The sequence below is a fragment of the Theropithecus gelada genome, chromosome 11, assembly GCF_003255815.1.
Source record: "Theropithecus gelada isolate Dixy chromosome 11, Tgel_1.0, whole genome shotgun sequence".
Classification (NCBI taxonomy): domain Eukaryota; kingdom Metazoa; phylum Chordata; class Mammalia; order Primates; family Cercopithecidae; genus Theropithecus; species Theropithecus gelada.
In genome coordinates, this window is record NC_037679.1 from 108,873,488 (window position 1) to 108,886,255 (window position 12,768).

The 12,768-nt window shown below is 39.4% G+C and overlaps 2 protein-coding genes across 3 annotated transcripts in view; one reads left to right on the forward strand and one right to left on the reverse strand.

Moving 5' to 3' along the window:
- Positions 1–12,768, forward strand: part of C11H12orf60 (chromosome 11 C12orf60 homolog) — a 99,093-nt gene that overhangs the window by 72,292 nt on the left and 14,033 nt on the right. The gene's annotated exons all lie outside the window — the stretch shown is intronic.
- Positions 1,075–5,237, reverse strand: MGP (matrix Gla protein). 2 transcript variants are annotated; one of them, XM_025401557.1, is made up of 5 exons: positions 4,905–5,237; positions 3,987–4,061; positions 3,390–3,422; positions 2,151–2,226; positions 1,075–1,462 (listed from the first exon to the last, which is right to left on the reverse strand). In XM_025401557.1, the coding sequence occupies exons 1-5, from the start codon at positions 4,963–4,965 to the stop codon at positions 1,321–1,323; spliced, it is 387 nt and encodes a 128-aa protein (XP_025257342.1). In that variant the 5' UTR covers positions 4,966–5,237; the 3' UTR covers positions 1,075–1,320. The 2 variants fall into 2 exon arrangements, with proteins under 2 accessions (XP_025257342.1, XP_025257343.1); XM_025401558.1 differs by lacking the exon at positions 3,987–4,061.

A 12,768-nucleotide genomic window follows, 5' to 3' on the forward strand; every position in this document is an offset into this window, starting at 1 on the left:
TAAAGAGAAAAATGTTAGAAGCAGCCAGAGATAAAAGACGCAGTATATACAGTGGAACAAAGATAAGAATTACAACAAATTTTATATCAAAAAAACTGTGCAAGCTGGAATTCAGCGGAATATCTTAAAATAATTAAAAGAAATGTGGCAACTTGGGATTCAATATACAGTGAAAATATCTTTCAAGAATAAAAACAAGAATACACAACTTAAAGGATCCTGCAGACCTGAACTATAAGAAACGTTAAAGGAAATTCTCAGGCAGAAAGGAAATGACACCAGATGGAAAAAAGAATGAAGAAAACAGGAAATGAAAACTACGTGGGTAAATATATGAGATCTTTTCTTTCTTTTCTTCTTTACTTTTCTGTAGAGACAGAGTCTCCGTCTGTTTCCCAGGCTGGAGTGCGTTTGTATGGTCATGGCTACTGAGATTACAGATATGGACCACTGTGCCTGGCCTGGGATATTTTCTTATTATCTAAACTTTAAAAGAAATTATTAAAATTATTTAAAGCATGAATAATAAACATGTAGCGTGGAACCTATAACAAACGTAGAAGTAAAAATAGAACATATGTAGAAGTAAAAAAATAATTGGATTGTTTAGACTATTTACATATAATGTGATTATTGATATAGTTAGGTATATAAACTATTATTAACAGTTTTTGCCAATTGTGTTTTATTCGTCCCTTTTGTTTTCTCTTTTCCTTTCCCTCCTTTTTTCTCTTCTTCTAGATTATCTTGATTCAGAAACGTTTTTGACTTTGATGCATAAGAGATGAAAAAAACAAATGAAGTGAGCCCTGTATTTGCCACAATTTGAAATTGTGAAATAGGAAACGGGAAAGTCCTGGAAAAATCATACCAGATTCCATTCACGGATTCCAAAGTAGAGAGAGGGTTTAGAGAATTTATGGCTGGGTGAGTGCTTTCCAAACTGCCGTCTTTTCATGTAGTTATTTTTCTAATCAATACTAGATATGAGATGAAAAGAATCTCCTATTTTGGGTAAGGTGGGCCATGATTTAAATATCTCAGTATTTTCCCAAAAGAAACCAGATTTACAAGTGAAAGTATCACAACAGAAGTTTATTATGGAACAATCACATATGTTGACTCTCCTTTGACCCTCACTGCAGTGCACTTTCATTACTTATCAATGTGGGGGTGGGAAAAAGGGGTGCAGCCAGACAAGAGAATATACAGGAAACAAGCATTGTATATGAGTCTATGTATTTCAGTAATGCTGCTACAAAGGGATACAAAATCAGGTGCCAGACTCCAGAAAAAATGAGATTTTTTCTTCCCCCAATCTCATTTGGCCCCTCGGCGCTCCCTGAAGTAGCGATTATAGGCAGCGTTGTATCCATAAACCATGGCATAGCGTTCGCAAAGTCTGTAGTCATCACAGGCTTCCCTATTGAGCTCGTGGACAGGCTTAGAGCGTTCTCGGATCCTAGAAAGTGGAAAAAGAGGCCAAAATTGAGAAACATAAAGTGGAAAAATAAGAAAATGGAAAAGAAGAAGAAAATATTGGAGAGACTTTCTCTCCATGCCCACCTATATTAAGAGATATTTAAGGAACAGGGAGAGGCTGGGTGTGGTGGCTCAGGCCTGTAATCCCAGCATTTTGGGAGGCTGAGGCGGGCGGATTGCTTGAGGTCAGAAGTTCAAGATCAGCCCTGCCAACATGACGAATCCCCGTCTTTACTAAAAATACAAAAATAGCTGGACATGGTAGCACGTGCCTGTAATCCCAGCTACCTGGGAGGCTGAGGCACGAGATAGTGCCACTACAATCCAGCCTGGTCAACAGAGTGAGACTCTGTCTCAGAAAAACCAACCAACCAACCAACCAAAAAAACCAGGGAGGGAAGGCAGAACAGCGGATTTTTTTTTTTTTTAAATGACAATAGAAGTTTTCTTTCTGTCCTCCTTTCTCTCCTCCTTCCCTCTCCTTTCCAGATCTTTCCCCAAATAGTTTTCTAATAATTCAGTTGTTTTCTGTATATTGTTTTTAAGTTTTTGATTTTAAAGTACAATTAGGAATAATGTATATAATGAAAAACCTGTTTCCCACTCCAATTCAGATCTGTGATCTACACTGGGAAAAATGAGCGCTCCTCATGAAGTTTGTCACTGACCTTTCTTGGACTTTAGCTCTCCATCTCTGCTGAGGGGATATGAAGGTATTTGCATTTCTCCTGTTAATGAAGGGATCTTAGAACAGAAAATAAATAAATGCAGTTTTAGTGACACATAGCTGAAAATATTTCCATGAATATTCTTTGACCCAAATATATTTGTAAGTGCCTTAATTTCTGCAACTCATATAAACAGAGATTGACAAAAATGAAAGGAGGATATAAAGTAGATTTCATTAACTTCCTGATCAAATGAAATCAGTAATCAATCTATGTGTCTTAGAGACTTGTCATATGGACTTTGTTGGTTTTGCCTTTGGACGATCACTTTGCTTTTCTTAATTTCTGTATTTCTACTTGGTAGGTTTTAAATTCCTTTTGAGGAGAAATTCTCTGTCCTGAGGATTTATGAAGCATAACTCTAGATTGCCGGTACATGAACAGTTTAAACACTATAAAAATAATGAATAAATTAAAAACAAGAGTGATGTGCCATTTCCTCCTATGCTCAGTCTTTTATAAATCCAGCTATTCAACAGCATTCAGCTGGCTGGGTATGGTGGCTCACGCCTGTAATCCCGGCACTTTGGGAGGCTGTGGTGAGTGGATCACTTGAAGTCAGGAGTTCGAGACCAGCCTGGACAACATGGTGAAACCCTGTCTCTACCAAAAATACAAAAATTAGCCAGGCATGTTGTCATGCACCAGCTACTCGGGAGGCTGAAGCATGATAATTGCCTGAACCTGGGAGGTGGAGCTTGCAGTGAGCCGAGATCACACCACTGCACTCCAGCCTGGGCGACAGAGTGCATCTCAAAAACAAAAACAAAAAAAACAAAAAAGCCAAAAACCCAAAAAAACAAAACAGCACTCAGCTTAACGTGGCGCCTGTGGTCTCCCAGCTGACTTGGCGTCCAACTCTGTGCTTTACCATTTGTCATTACTCCTCGTTTTCCATCTGTGCAGTTGACATGGTGCCAATTTAAAATTTCCAAATGAGATTTTATGGCTTCTGAATATGTTGCCTGTAGCTTAAATCCCATATTGCACTACTTCAAGCTTAAAAAATTGCTCCTTTGGCAATTTTTATAGTCATTAGATTTAAAACTTTACTTTAGTTTTTCAAAAGAGGCCCCCTTTTCCCTCCCTGTTATATATCTTACCATCTTGTTTATTTAAAAATAGGGAGAGGTTCTTTAATGCAAGAGATTTAAATAAAGAATTTAAATATTCACTTACAAAGTTCATAAGATTCCATGCTTTCATGCGATTCTGGAATTAAAAAAAAATTCGTTATATCACTGCTTAGCAATGATTCCTTATATCATTGTTTATCAGTTTAGACACTGTAATAGTTTAAATATAGGGATGGAAGGAGAGGAAAGAGTGTAAAAATGTGAAGAATATATTTGGCAGTGTGGTTATTACAAATTTCAGGAATTTGGGGTTTGTGAGGTTTTTCTCTAGCTCTGGCCTTGCAGTGGATATTTCTGTATTTTAGTTTCTCTGATGTTGAAGGAGGGAGTGGCCATTTTCAACTACAATTTCCCAAGGGCTATGACGTCTTCAGACAAGCAAAATAAGACACTTTAAGTGCTGTACAGAAGTCTCCAGAGAACCTTCTTCTCTGGATTATTCAGAGGCTGTTTGAGAACAGGGTCAAAGAGGATTAAGAAGGATCCAGAAGACAGCCAGGTTTCTCCAGGCAAGAGAACTACAGGGCAGCTGCTCTGCTGGGCTTACCAGGACAGGTTTCTAAGAGGGTTCCGAAAGCCTCTTAAGAACCTGTGTTAAATTGGCAGCCACAGAAACCACTAGCTCCAGCTGACAGCTCACCCTGGGCACGATGCCAGTTCAGAGAGAGAACTGAAACGATATCAAAGCAGAAGCTTTGTTCTTTCTGCCACTCTCCTGAGCACGGCAGGTACATTTTGGAATAAGAGGCTTCTATTAATATTTGCCGGCAAGCGAATTTTCTTCAAAAGTCAAAAAGAAGGTGAAGAAATGAAATCCTCTGATATAGAAAATTTGTGAATATAAGAGTGAGAAGCATAATCTTTGTTTGTTAATGCAATTTAAATTTAAAAACAGTGAAAATATTCACATAATTGAAGCAAAAGACTGAAATAAGCAAATAACTTTGCTTCAGATTTCCTTTTATAAGCTTTGAACAAATGCAGGTATATTTAACAACATATAGGAAACAGGCAAAATTTATTTTCTGACAACAGAAGTTACGAAAATGATTATTTTCTAAACTTTTTTTGATGTAAAACTTTATTTTAAAATTCATTAACCGAACAAACATCATAAGTTCATGATATTGTCCAGTCCCTAGAAAGGGCTATACTTAATACTTCACATGAAAATTGATTTTCTCACAGGCAAGTGGTTTAAACAATGCCCTTAACCCATTGATACCAAAGTCTAAATAAATATCCTTAAAAAGAAGGATGCAGGGGGCTGGGAATTTGATATCTTCTTTCTGAAAGATCTGAGTTTCTAGATACACAGAGACTTACCACTGAAAGGGTTTGCCTGTTAAGTTGCACAAGACTCTGGATATTTAGGATATAAAAAAGACTTAATAGAACAGATCAGTTTCCGTGGAGACTGGGAAATGTGAAAGTAATGGTACTTTAAGATTATAACAGAGAAAGGGGGAAGAAGAGGAGGAGGGAGAGGAAATATAGAAGTAAGCCAAAGTCAGAGGCAGAAAAGTAAATACAGAGAAATGGGAGAAAAGTTTCTCACCATAACACGAAGTTACCACCGCTAAGGCGGCCAGGATGGCGAGAAGGACCAGGCTCTTCATGGTCTCGTCCTGCAGGTCAGTCTCAGGGTCTTGTGTAGCAGCAGTAGGGAGAGAGGCTCCTACAGGATGTTAGTGGAAGGCTGTGAGGTTTTTATAAGAACCAGAGCAGTTGGGAGGGGAAGAACCAGTGGGAGAGGGCTGGAGAAGGTGGGGAAGGGTTGGCACTGAACTAGCATTGGAACTTTTCCCAAACAGTCATTCCTTCCAGATATTATCTACTCTGAGTGGGCAGTTTTCCCTCACTCCTGGACCTGACTGTGCTACAGCAGGATGCTGCTCTGGTGCAGAAATTGTGGCCATCGTATGCTTGGGGACAGACCTGGACAAAAGCCCACAGAGGGAGTTGCCACGAACACATGATCTATCCTCCTGGCCAGGCCTTTTGGGTTTGGTCCACAGACAGAGCCCTAGTGTTCTGTTTGTTACCCTGATTGATTGATGAGAGGTTTTGGCGGGGAGAAAGGACTTCACTCTCTTTTCTTTTCTTCTTTTTAACCTTTGCCTCTTCTTCTGGGAGGACTTCACTTTCTATGCTGATTATAATTTAGACATCTTCCCAGTAGGGCTGAATCCTAGACCAATCTATCAATCCCAGACTAATCAGGCATTTGACTGGGAATATGCATCTTTGGCATTTTTCCAAGGGTTCAGCAGGGTAGAGATATCCAATGCCCCATGAGTTCTGTTTCCTTAATCAACACCGTTGTAACTTGCCCATTCAGTTTTGTGACATTAGTTCAAACCTGTGACCTAGTCCTCTCTTAGGCAGTGAATCAGTGGTGGAAAGTGCAGCAAGGATAAGAGGGCACTGTTCTCTCATTCCCGAGGGCATTATCTCGATAATTAACTAACGCGATAGACTTTTTAGTGAGTGGCAGATGTGCTAGGTGTTGTGGGGGATGTACAGACAAACAAGACACCTCCCTAAGAAAGTAAGTAATAGCTACTTACTATTCACTTTGCTCTTTCACTGTAATGTATCCTTAAGCATAGGTTTTCACTACACCGTCAGGCCCAGAAGTGCTAGCTTAGTTTCCCACAGGAGGATTTCAGTTTCATGCCGCTGGTTATCTTGTATAGAGAGCTCTTTTTTTTTTCTTCCTTTTTTCCCCTTCTTTTGCAATCACAAAATCTGTCCTACCAGATGTGCCGCTGTTGCTTGGGAACCCAATAGTTTTCTTTGCAGACAACAGACTTGAGTCACAGAGCAGCAGATTGTAGAAGAGCTACAGCTTCGGGACCTCTGACTCTTGAACTGCAACAGCAATAGGGCTGGGTTGGGGATGGGGTGGATGTATCTTTCAATACTGATGTATTTCAAGGAGCAGTGATGAACTAGGTGGAGCCTCGTGCTTCATTCTTTTTGTCTTATTGGGATGGAGTTTCCCTCCCACCCTCTGTCCTGTGAAGAGCTTTTATAAATATTAATAGAGTCCCCATTAAAAGAAATAGCTACTTTGAAATCTGAAAGATTGAGTTCTGAGGGATCAATAAAATTCAGGTTTTCCCTCCAAAACCTAAGAAATAGATTCTCTGTGAGAAAATCTTAAAGAAAATCTCAGAAAGAAGACCATATATGTTCATACTTGATAAATTCAACCTTCACAATTTCCACTAACGAGATTGGCAGTTGTTCCGCTCTTTAAACCACAACCTACTCTGAGTGTTAGTTTCAGTGTCAATCTTGCAAGATGAATCACCTGAATCATTATACGATCAATGAATAATTTAAAGTGTGAAAGCCAGTTCACTACATTGCATGATTTTGGGGGAACAAACTAGCCATAGATAAAAGTTTTGCATGTACTTAGCTTAGTAATTAATCCCCAATTAATATAACATCAAACAAGCTGAGTTCCAATGTTTCACCCTTAAAATGAGTAGTCTACTCTTCCCGTCCCCACTCCATCTCCAGAATTAAAGAGAAATCTTCCCATTTTCCTGCTATAAGTATGTGCTTTGCAATGTAAATTAGCTGTGTCTTTTCCAGCCAAGTTATAGATGTCTCCTCTATCCCCAAGGTCAAATGACAACTATAATCTTTCAGCCTCTGACATCACAATTGTTAGGTTATTTTTACACTCCCAGAAACTAAACTTGAAAATCCTACACTTCTCATTTCAACTTAAGCTTCACTTTTTGTTCACCTTAAATCACTGCTTCCACTGGATTCCCTAAACTTAAGCATTTCTTTTTATCGTCTTGGTTTTTGTAAGGCTAACTTTCTTTTGGGAGCTGTGTCTCTTCGGTCCTTCATCTGCCTTTCCTGTCTATTTCTCTCCATTTCTTTCTAGGTTCTTCTCTGCAAAATCCCATTTATATATGATCTGCAAAAATTATTAACATGTGTGAGAATCCAGAGCCCTTCTTTTTCTCTTCTGTCACCTTACTCCCCATTTCAAAGACAACTTTGTGAATGCCAACTCCAGTCATATGTTTTTATGATGAGGACTTGGACTAACTCATAAAGCAGGGATGGCAGCTTTGCATTAGAAAGGACCAAGATTGACTAATCTGAGAGAAGACAGAAGAAAAGAATGGAGGTAGGAAAAAAAAACGGAGACAGGGAAATGAGAAGAGGCTTACCAATTTGGTTTGCTGGGTGAGTTTTAGGTAGAGACTGAGTGACAGAGAAAAACGGAGGCAGTTGGAGAAGGTGAGACATATTAAAAGCAAGACATGGGAACAGAGACATAAAAGCTGCTTTGGTTAGGAATAGCATTGTTTGAGATTGCAGAACACTGTCTGAAAATTTTCAGAAAATATTGAAATTTAAACAAATTAATTTTGCCAGCTAGTTTGCATTTTCTTAATTGGGATATCTTGTCAAGACAAGACCACATGAAACTCTAAATTCTAGTTAGATTTTAGATAATTATGAAAGACACTTATATAGACATTTTCCCTTAACAAAAGAGAAGTGTTATTCAGAGGAGAGAATATTTTAAGATACTCCCAGAAGTGATAACAGAAATATGAGACAGTGATATGATTGCCAGTTTTTAAAAATGTATAGGAATCTCCTCATGCGAGGTTGGCAACGTGGGAACTGAAGCAAGAGAAGCCATGGACTAATACAGATCTCCTATTCCACCTACTCTCAGGCAGAAAAGAGAAGAATGACCATGCCTGTCAGGGCCAGAAGGAGCTTCATGATTTCATAATTCTCCCATCCATCCATCCATCCATCCATCCATCCATCCATCCATCCATCCAGTTATCTATCTAGCCAACAAGTGTACTGAGCATCTACTGCGTGTCAACTCTAGGCTGGAAATACAGTAGAGAAAAATACAGATACGGGCTCTATCCTCATGCATCAAGTATGCTCTTTGAACACAAATTTAATAGTGGCTCCTTTTATTTAAAAAATGGTTAGGCAGCCAACTGGCCTTAAAGGAGACTAAGTGATGAGCTTTCTCACTGGGTTGACCTTTCTTATGGGCACTCAGGAGTATCTCTGTTTCCAAAGCATCAAGAAAGGTGCTAATGACCAGCTCAGATAATTCTGAATTTAGGCAGGGAATGCAGGAGAGGAACATTGGCAGAGCTGCTGAGAATTACTGTGGGGAGAAGCTTCTCAGAAAAGTGTATTTGCCAGAGAATATACCAAAATAGTTATCCCCATCACATGGTATTTCTGTGACTAAAATAACGGCACAGAGGTAGTAAGTGTAATATATTTCCCTATCAATTCTACCTCCTTCTCTTTCTGTCCTTGCTTATCCTTTAACTAACTCTTTTTCAGATGGCTAGGCATTTTGTCTCTTTGAGGAATTTTCCTGGCTCCAGTCAGATTTCTTTTTCTTTTTTGCTGTTCCATGAAATTCAGCTTTATTTACTGAATTTTGATTTTATAATTTATTTTTGAACTGGCAACACTAAAGTCCTTGCCTTTGCCATTAAAGGAAAAGCACAAATGAAAGAAGAGTTAGGAAGAAGCAGCCCTGAAGACAAAAACAGAAATCACTCTCTAGGACATCAAAGAACAATGAACTGGGAGACAGAAGCCCGGCCAATGTTGTGGGGCAGTGCCACGCTCTTAGTTCTTTTCTTTTAAGGGAAGCCCCTTGAGAGGATTCTGTGTGTCAGATTCCTTAACTGATGTAACTTCCTAGGCACAGACAGAATCCTTCTTTCCTTTCCTTAATTTGTCTTAGTTAAACTAAGTGAGAATAAATGTTTGTCAAACTCAGGCATGAGTTTGTCAAACTCAGGCAGGAGGAGCATCTGGGGACTCATGGGCTGAAACTTCCAGGGAAAGCTGGAGATGCCTGATTATTAAACAAAATAAAGGTGGAGAAGTCTGAGAGGTGGAGAACTTTTGGCTTGGAATGGCTGGGATTTTTTTTTCCCTCCCATATCGATTATTTCCTCCACATTTTCCTTCTTAAGAAAAGCTTCAGTTTTTAAATAAGATAGCAAATATCAAATAAAAATTATACATCTATCCAAGTGCTATTATCATAAGTCAAATGCTTGCTATATATTAGATGCTCTGATAATCACTTTTTATTTGTTATTTACTTCTCATAATAATCCTATAAGCTAAGTATAATGACCCACATCTCATATATAAGAAAATAGAAGCTCAAAGAGGTAAAATAGTTTATCCAAGGTCACACAACAACTAAATGTCAAAGACAGGATCAAAACACAGGACTATTTGATGTCAAATCATATGTTTTTAATAATGATACAACCATGCAAGATCCCTCCAGGTTCTGACACCTGCTTAAATAATTTTGTGATTGCATCTTACAGGGTCCCTTGAGTTTCCAATTTCATAGCTAGAGACAAAATTACACAAAATTAAGATATACGCATTTAAAATGATAATTTTGTCAATATCCTTTAAAATAGTGCAATACGAATTAAAGATCTACATACACTTAAGCCCAGTAAGTTAAATGACTTATAAAAACAGAGACAGGGATAGGTTTAGGATTGGATCCTAAGTCCCCTGTTTCTCTCTCCAGTATACTGCACACTAAACATCTGCCCAAACAAGCTCCAACTTAAATATAGTACTTTCTAAAACTTTTCAGCTTCCTTCAGGAATCCCCAAGTCTCATGCAGTCTGTGAACGCCGATGTTTGCTTTCGTCTGGTTTGATATATTTGACATATTAAGAATGTCGTCTCTCAGTACCCACAAGGCCAATTTCTATAGTTACTTAGACCACTCCACCTCCCCACCCCAGAAAAGTGGAAATCTCGGCTTAATTTATAAACTGCTCTGTCAACTCAAAGCAAAATAGAGAGCAGGTTCTATGTCTCCTGTCTTGACTAAAGATGAAGATGTCTTGACTAAAGGCTGGCTATTTACTCATCAGACTCTTGCTGCCTTTTCTGGATGAGGTGCGATCAAGACAAAGTCCGAGGAATTTCTCCTGCAGTACCATGGTCCCAGGTGAAAAGGAAGGCGCCCTTTTATATCTATTCTACTGTCATCCCACACTTTGGGATATCCTCGTAATCTCCTTTCATTATTTCAAATCACCAAAATAAAAATACTCCTTTTTATATTCAGGACATTTACAACCCCAAGAAACGGAGTCAAGTAACTTGCAGGAATTGCAGGGGATATTGGTGATTGGCAGAAACAGGATCCTAAAGGTAGGATTGGTGAGGAGAGGGGATACGAGAACAATGACCTGATGTCTCTAGGAGTGAGATGGAAGCAGAGTGGGATTATGTTTATCACTTGTGAAGACATGAAGGGAGTAGAGAGAATGATAGCTTAATTCATCAAATCACAGTACCTGAGAACTTGATAGCACTGGTATGAGTTATAAGAAGTAGTTTTAGGGAAGATAGAAGTAATGCTTTAAACAACAGAGAATAATTTTTAAAAGTTAAGTAAACATAACATTCGTTACCAAATGAAGTTAAAAAGAGTCGATGATAACTTTTAATGCTGACATGAGAAATGAAAATATGCTGTCTTTGAAATCCTTTAGTCAGAGGTGCGTATCTGAATGGACCCCGTGTCTAACCTAAGGGTACTTCCTTGAAATGGAAATTTAAATCTTACTTAGGGTGATTTGAAGTTTAGGTAATAAATTAGAAGAATATCTGGTAGCTATGAGTCAAATCGGCCATGTTCCTTCCATATTCCATCCTGCACCCGGTTCATCTGTTCTGTTGTTCTCTAAAAACAATAACAACAACAAAAAAGCAGATGGTGGAGGGGAGTGAGTATTCCCCAGCTTCCCTTCATCTAGGTATTCTCTCCATACTTTTGGTAGCTACCCTAACAAATAATCATCACATAATCTTGATAGGACTCTAAAGACAGGCTCTGTAGAAGCTGGCCAAAGGATGCAGTTTTTAGGATCAGAAAGCCTGGATTTGACTTCAAGCTCTGTTGCCTTTTCTTTTCTTTTTTTTTTTTTTCTTTTGAGATGGAGTCTTGCTCTGTCGCCAAGGCTGGAGTGCAGTGGCACAATCTCTGCTCCTTGCAACCTCCAGCTCCCAGGTTCAAGTGATTCTCCTGCTTCAGCCTGCCGAGTAGCTGGGACTATAGGCACGTGCCACCACACCCAGCTAATTTTTTGCATTTTTAGTAGAGACGCGGTTTCACCATGTTGGCCAGGCTGGTCTCAAACTCCTGGCCTCAAGTGATCCGCCTGTCTTGGTCTCCCAAAGTGCTGGGATTACAGACGTGAGCCACTGCCCCTGGCCTCTGCTGCTTATTCTGCGTGTGGCATTTGATATGTTGTTTAAGCTCCTGAGCCTCGGTAACACAGGTAGGGATTATAAGTGTCTGCAACATAGTAGGTGTGCTCACTAAATGTTAGAGGACTCTAACTCAGAGGACTGTTAGATGAATTGAATAAGGCAATACCTGCAGAGCTCCTAGCTTAATGGCCTACATACATGTAATGCCGTGGAGTACACACACACACAATCATACTTCAAAAAAATGGGTTCAACTCCACTGGTCTAGTGTTACTTCCACTTTTCCCCAGTATCAAGGGAATAGATTGCTGAAAACCAAAGCAGAGGAGAGAATGCAAAACGTGGGAGGGATTGAATCAGCAAGGCCTTGTCCAGTGGGAACTGTGGAACTGGCTGAAGCTCAGCGTAGTTCTGACACGGCCACCCAATGGCTGCGTTCCTGTTGAGCGAGCCATTTGCCTTTTTAAACAGAAGAGCTGGAATAGACCTGTATAATTTTGTGCTTGTAAATTATTTCATCCTTGAAATGAATAAACCCGATAGAGAAATTATATAATTCAGCGTTTGAAGGAACGCTTTGTTCTTAATGCAATTTTGCAAGTGTTTCTAGGGCTGATTGGTGTTTGGATGTCCACCCCTCAGCCAACAAACCACTAGCAAGATGCCTTTTAAAAGCTGCCGGCCGAGACGGGCGGATCACGAGGTCAGGAGATCGAGACCATGCTGGCTAACACGGTGAAACCCCGTCTCTACTAAAAAATACAAAAAATTAGCCGGGCGGCGTGGCGGGCGCCTGTNGGGACAAAGAAAAAAAAAAAAAAAAAAAAAAAAAAAAAAAAAAAAAAAAAAAAGCTGCACTCAAATAACTACCTGCCAAAAGGCCATGTCTGCTGTTGTTTCCCAGTTGTAGTCAAATAACTTCATTCATTCGAGTTGGATGCTGATATACTTTGAAGTCCTTAGGAGAAGAAAGTCAATCTTTTCAGCCAGGATTTGGTCAGTGAGAGAAAACTGTCCCCCTCGTGGAAGGGATCAGGAACTCGGCGACTCCTCTCCTTTGTCTCCTTGCCTAGTCGTAGCAAACCATGGAAATGAAATTCACAAAAGGATTTAGAGAGGA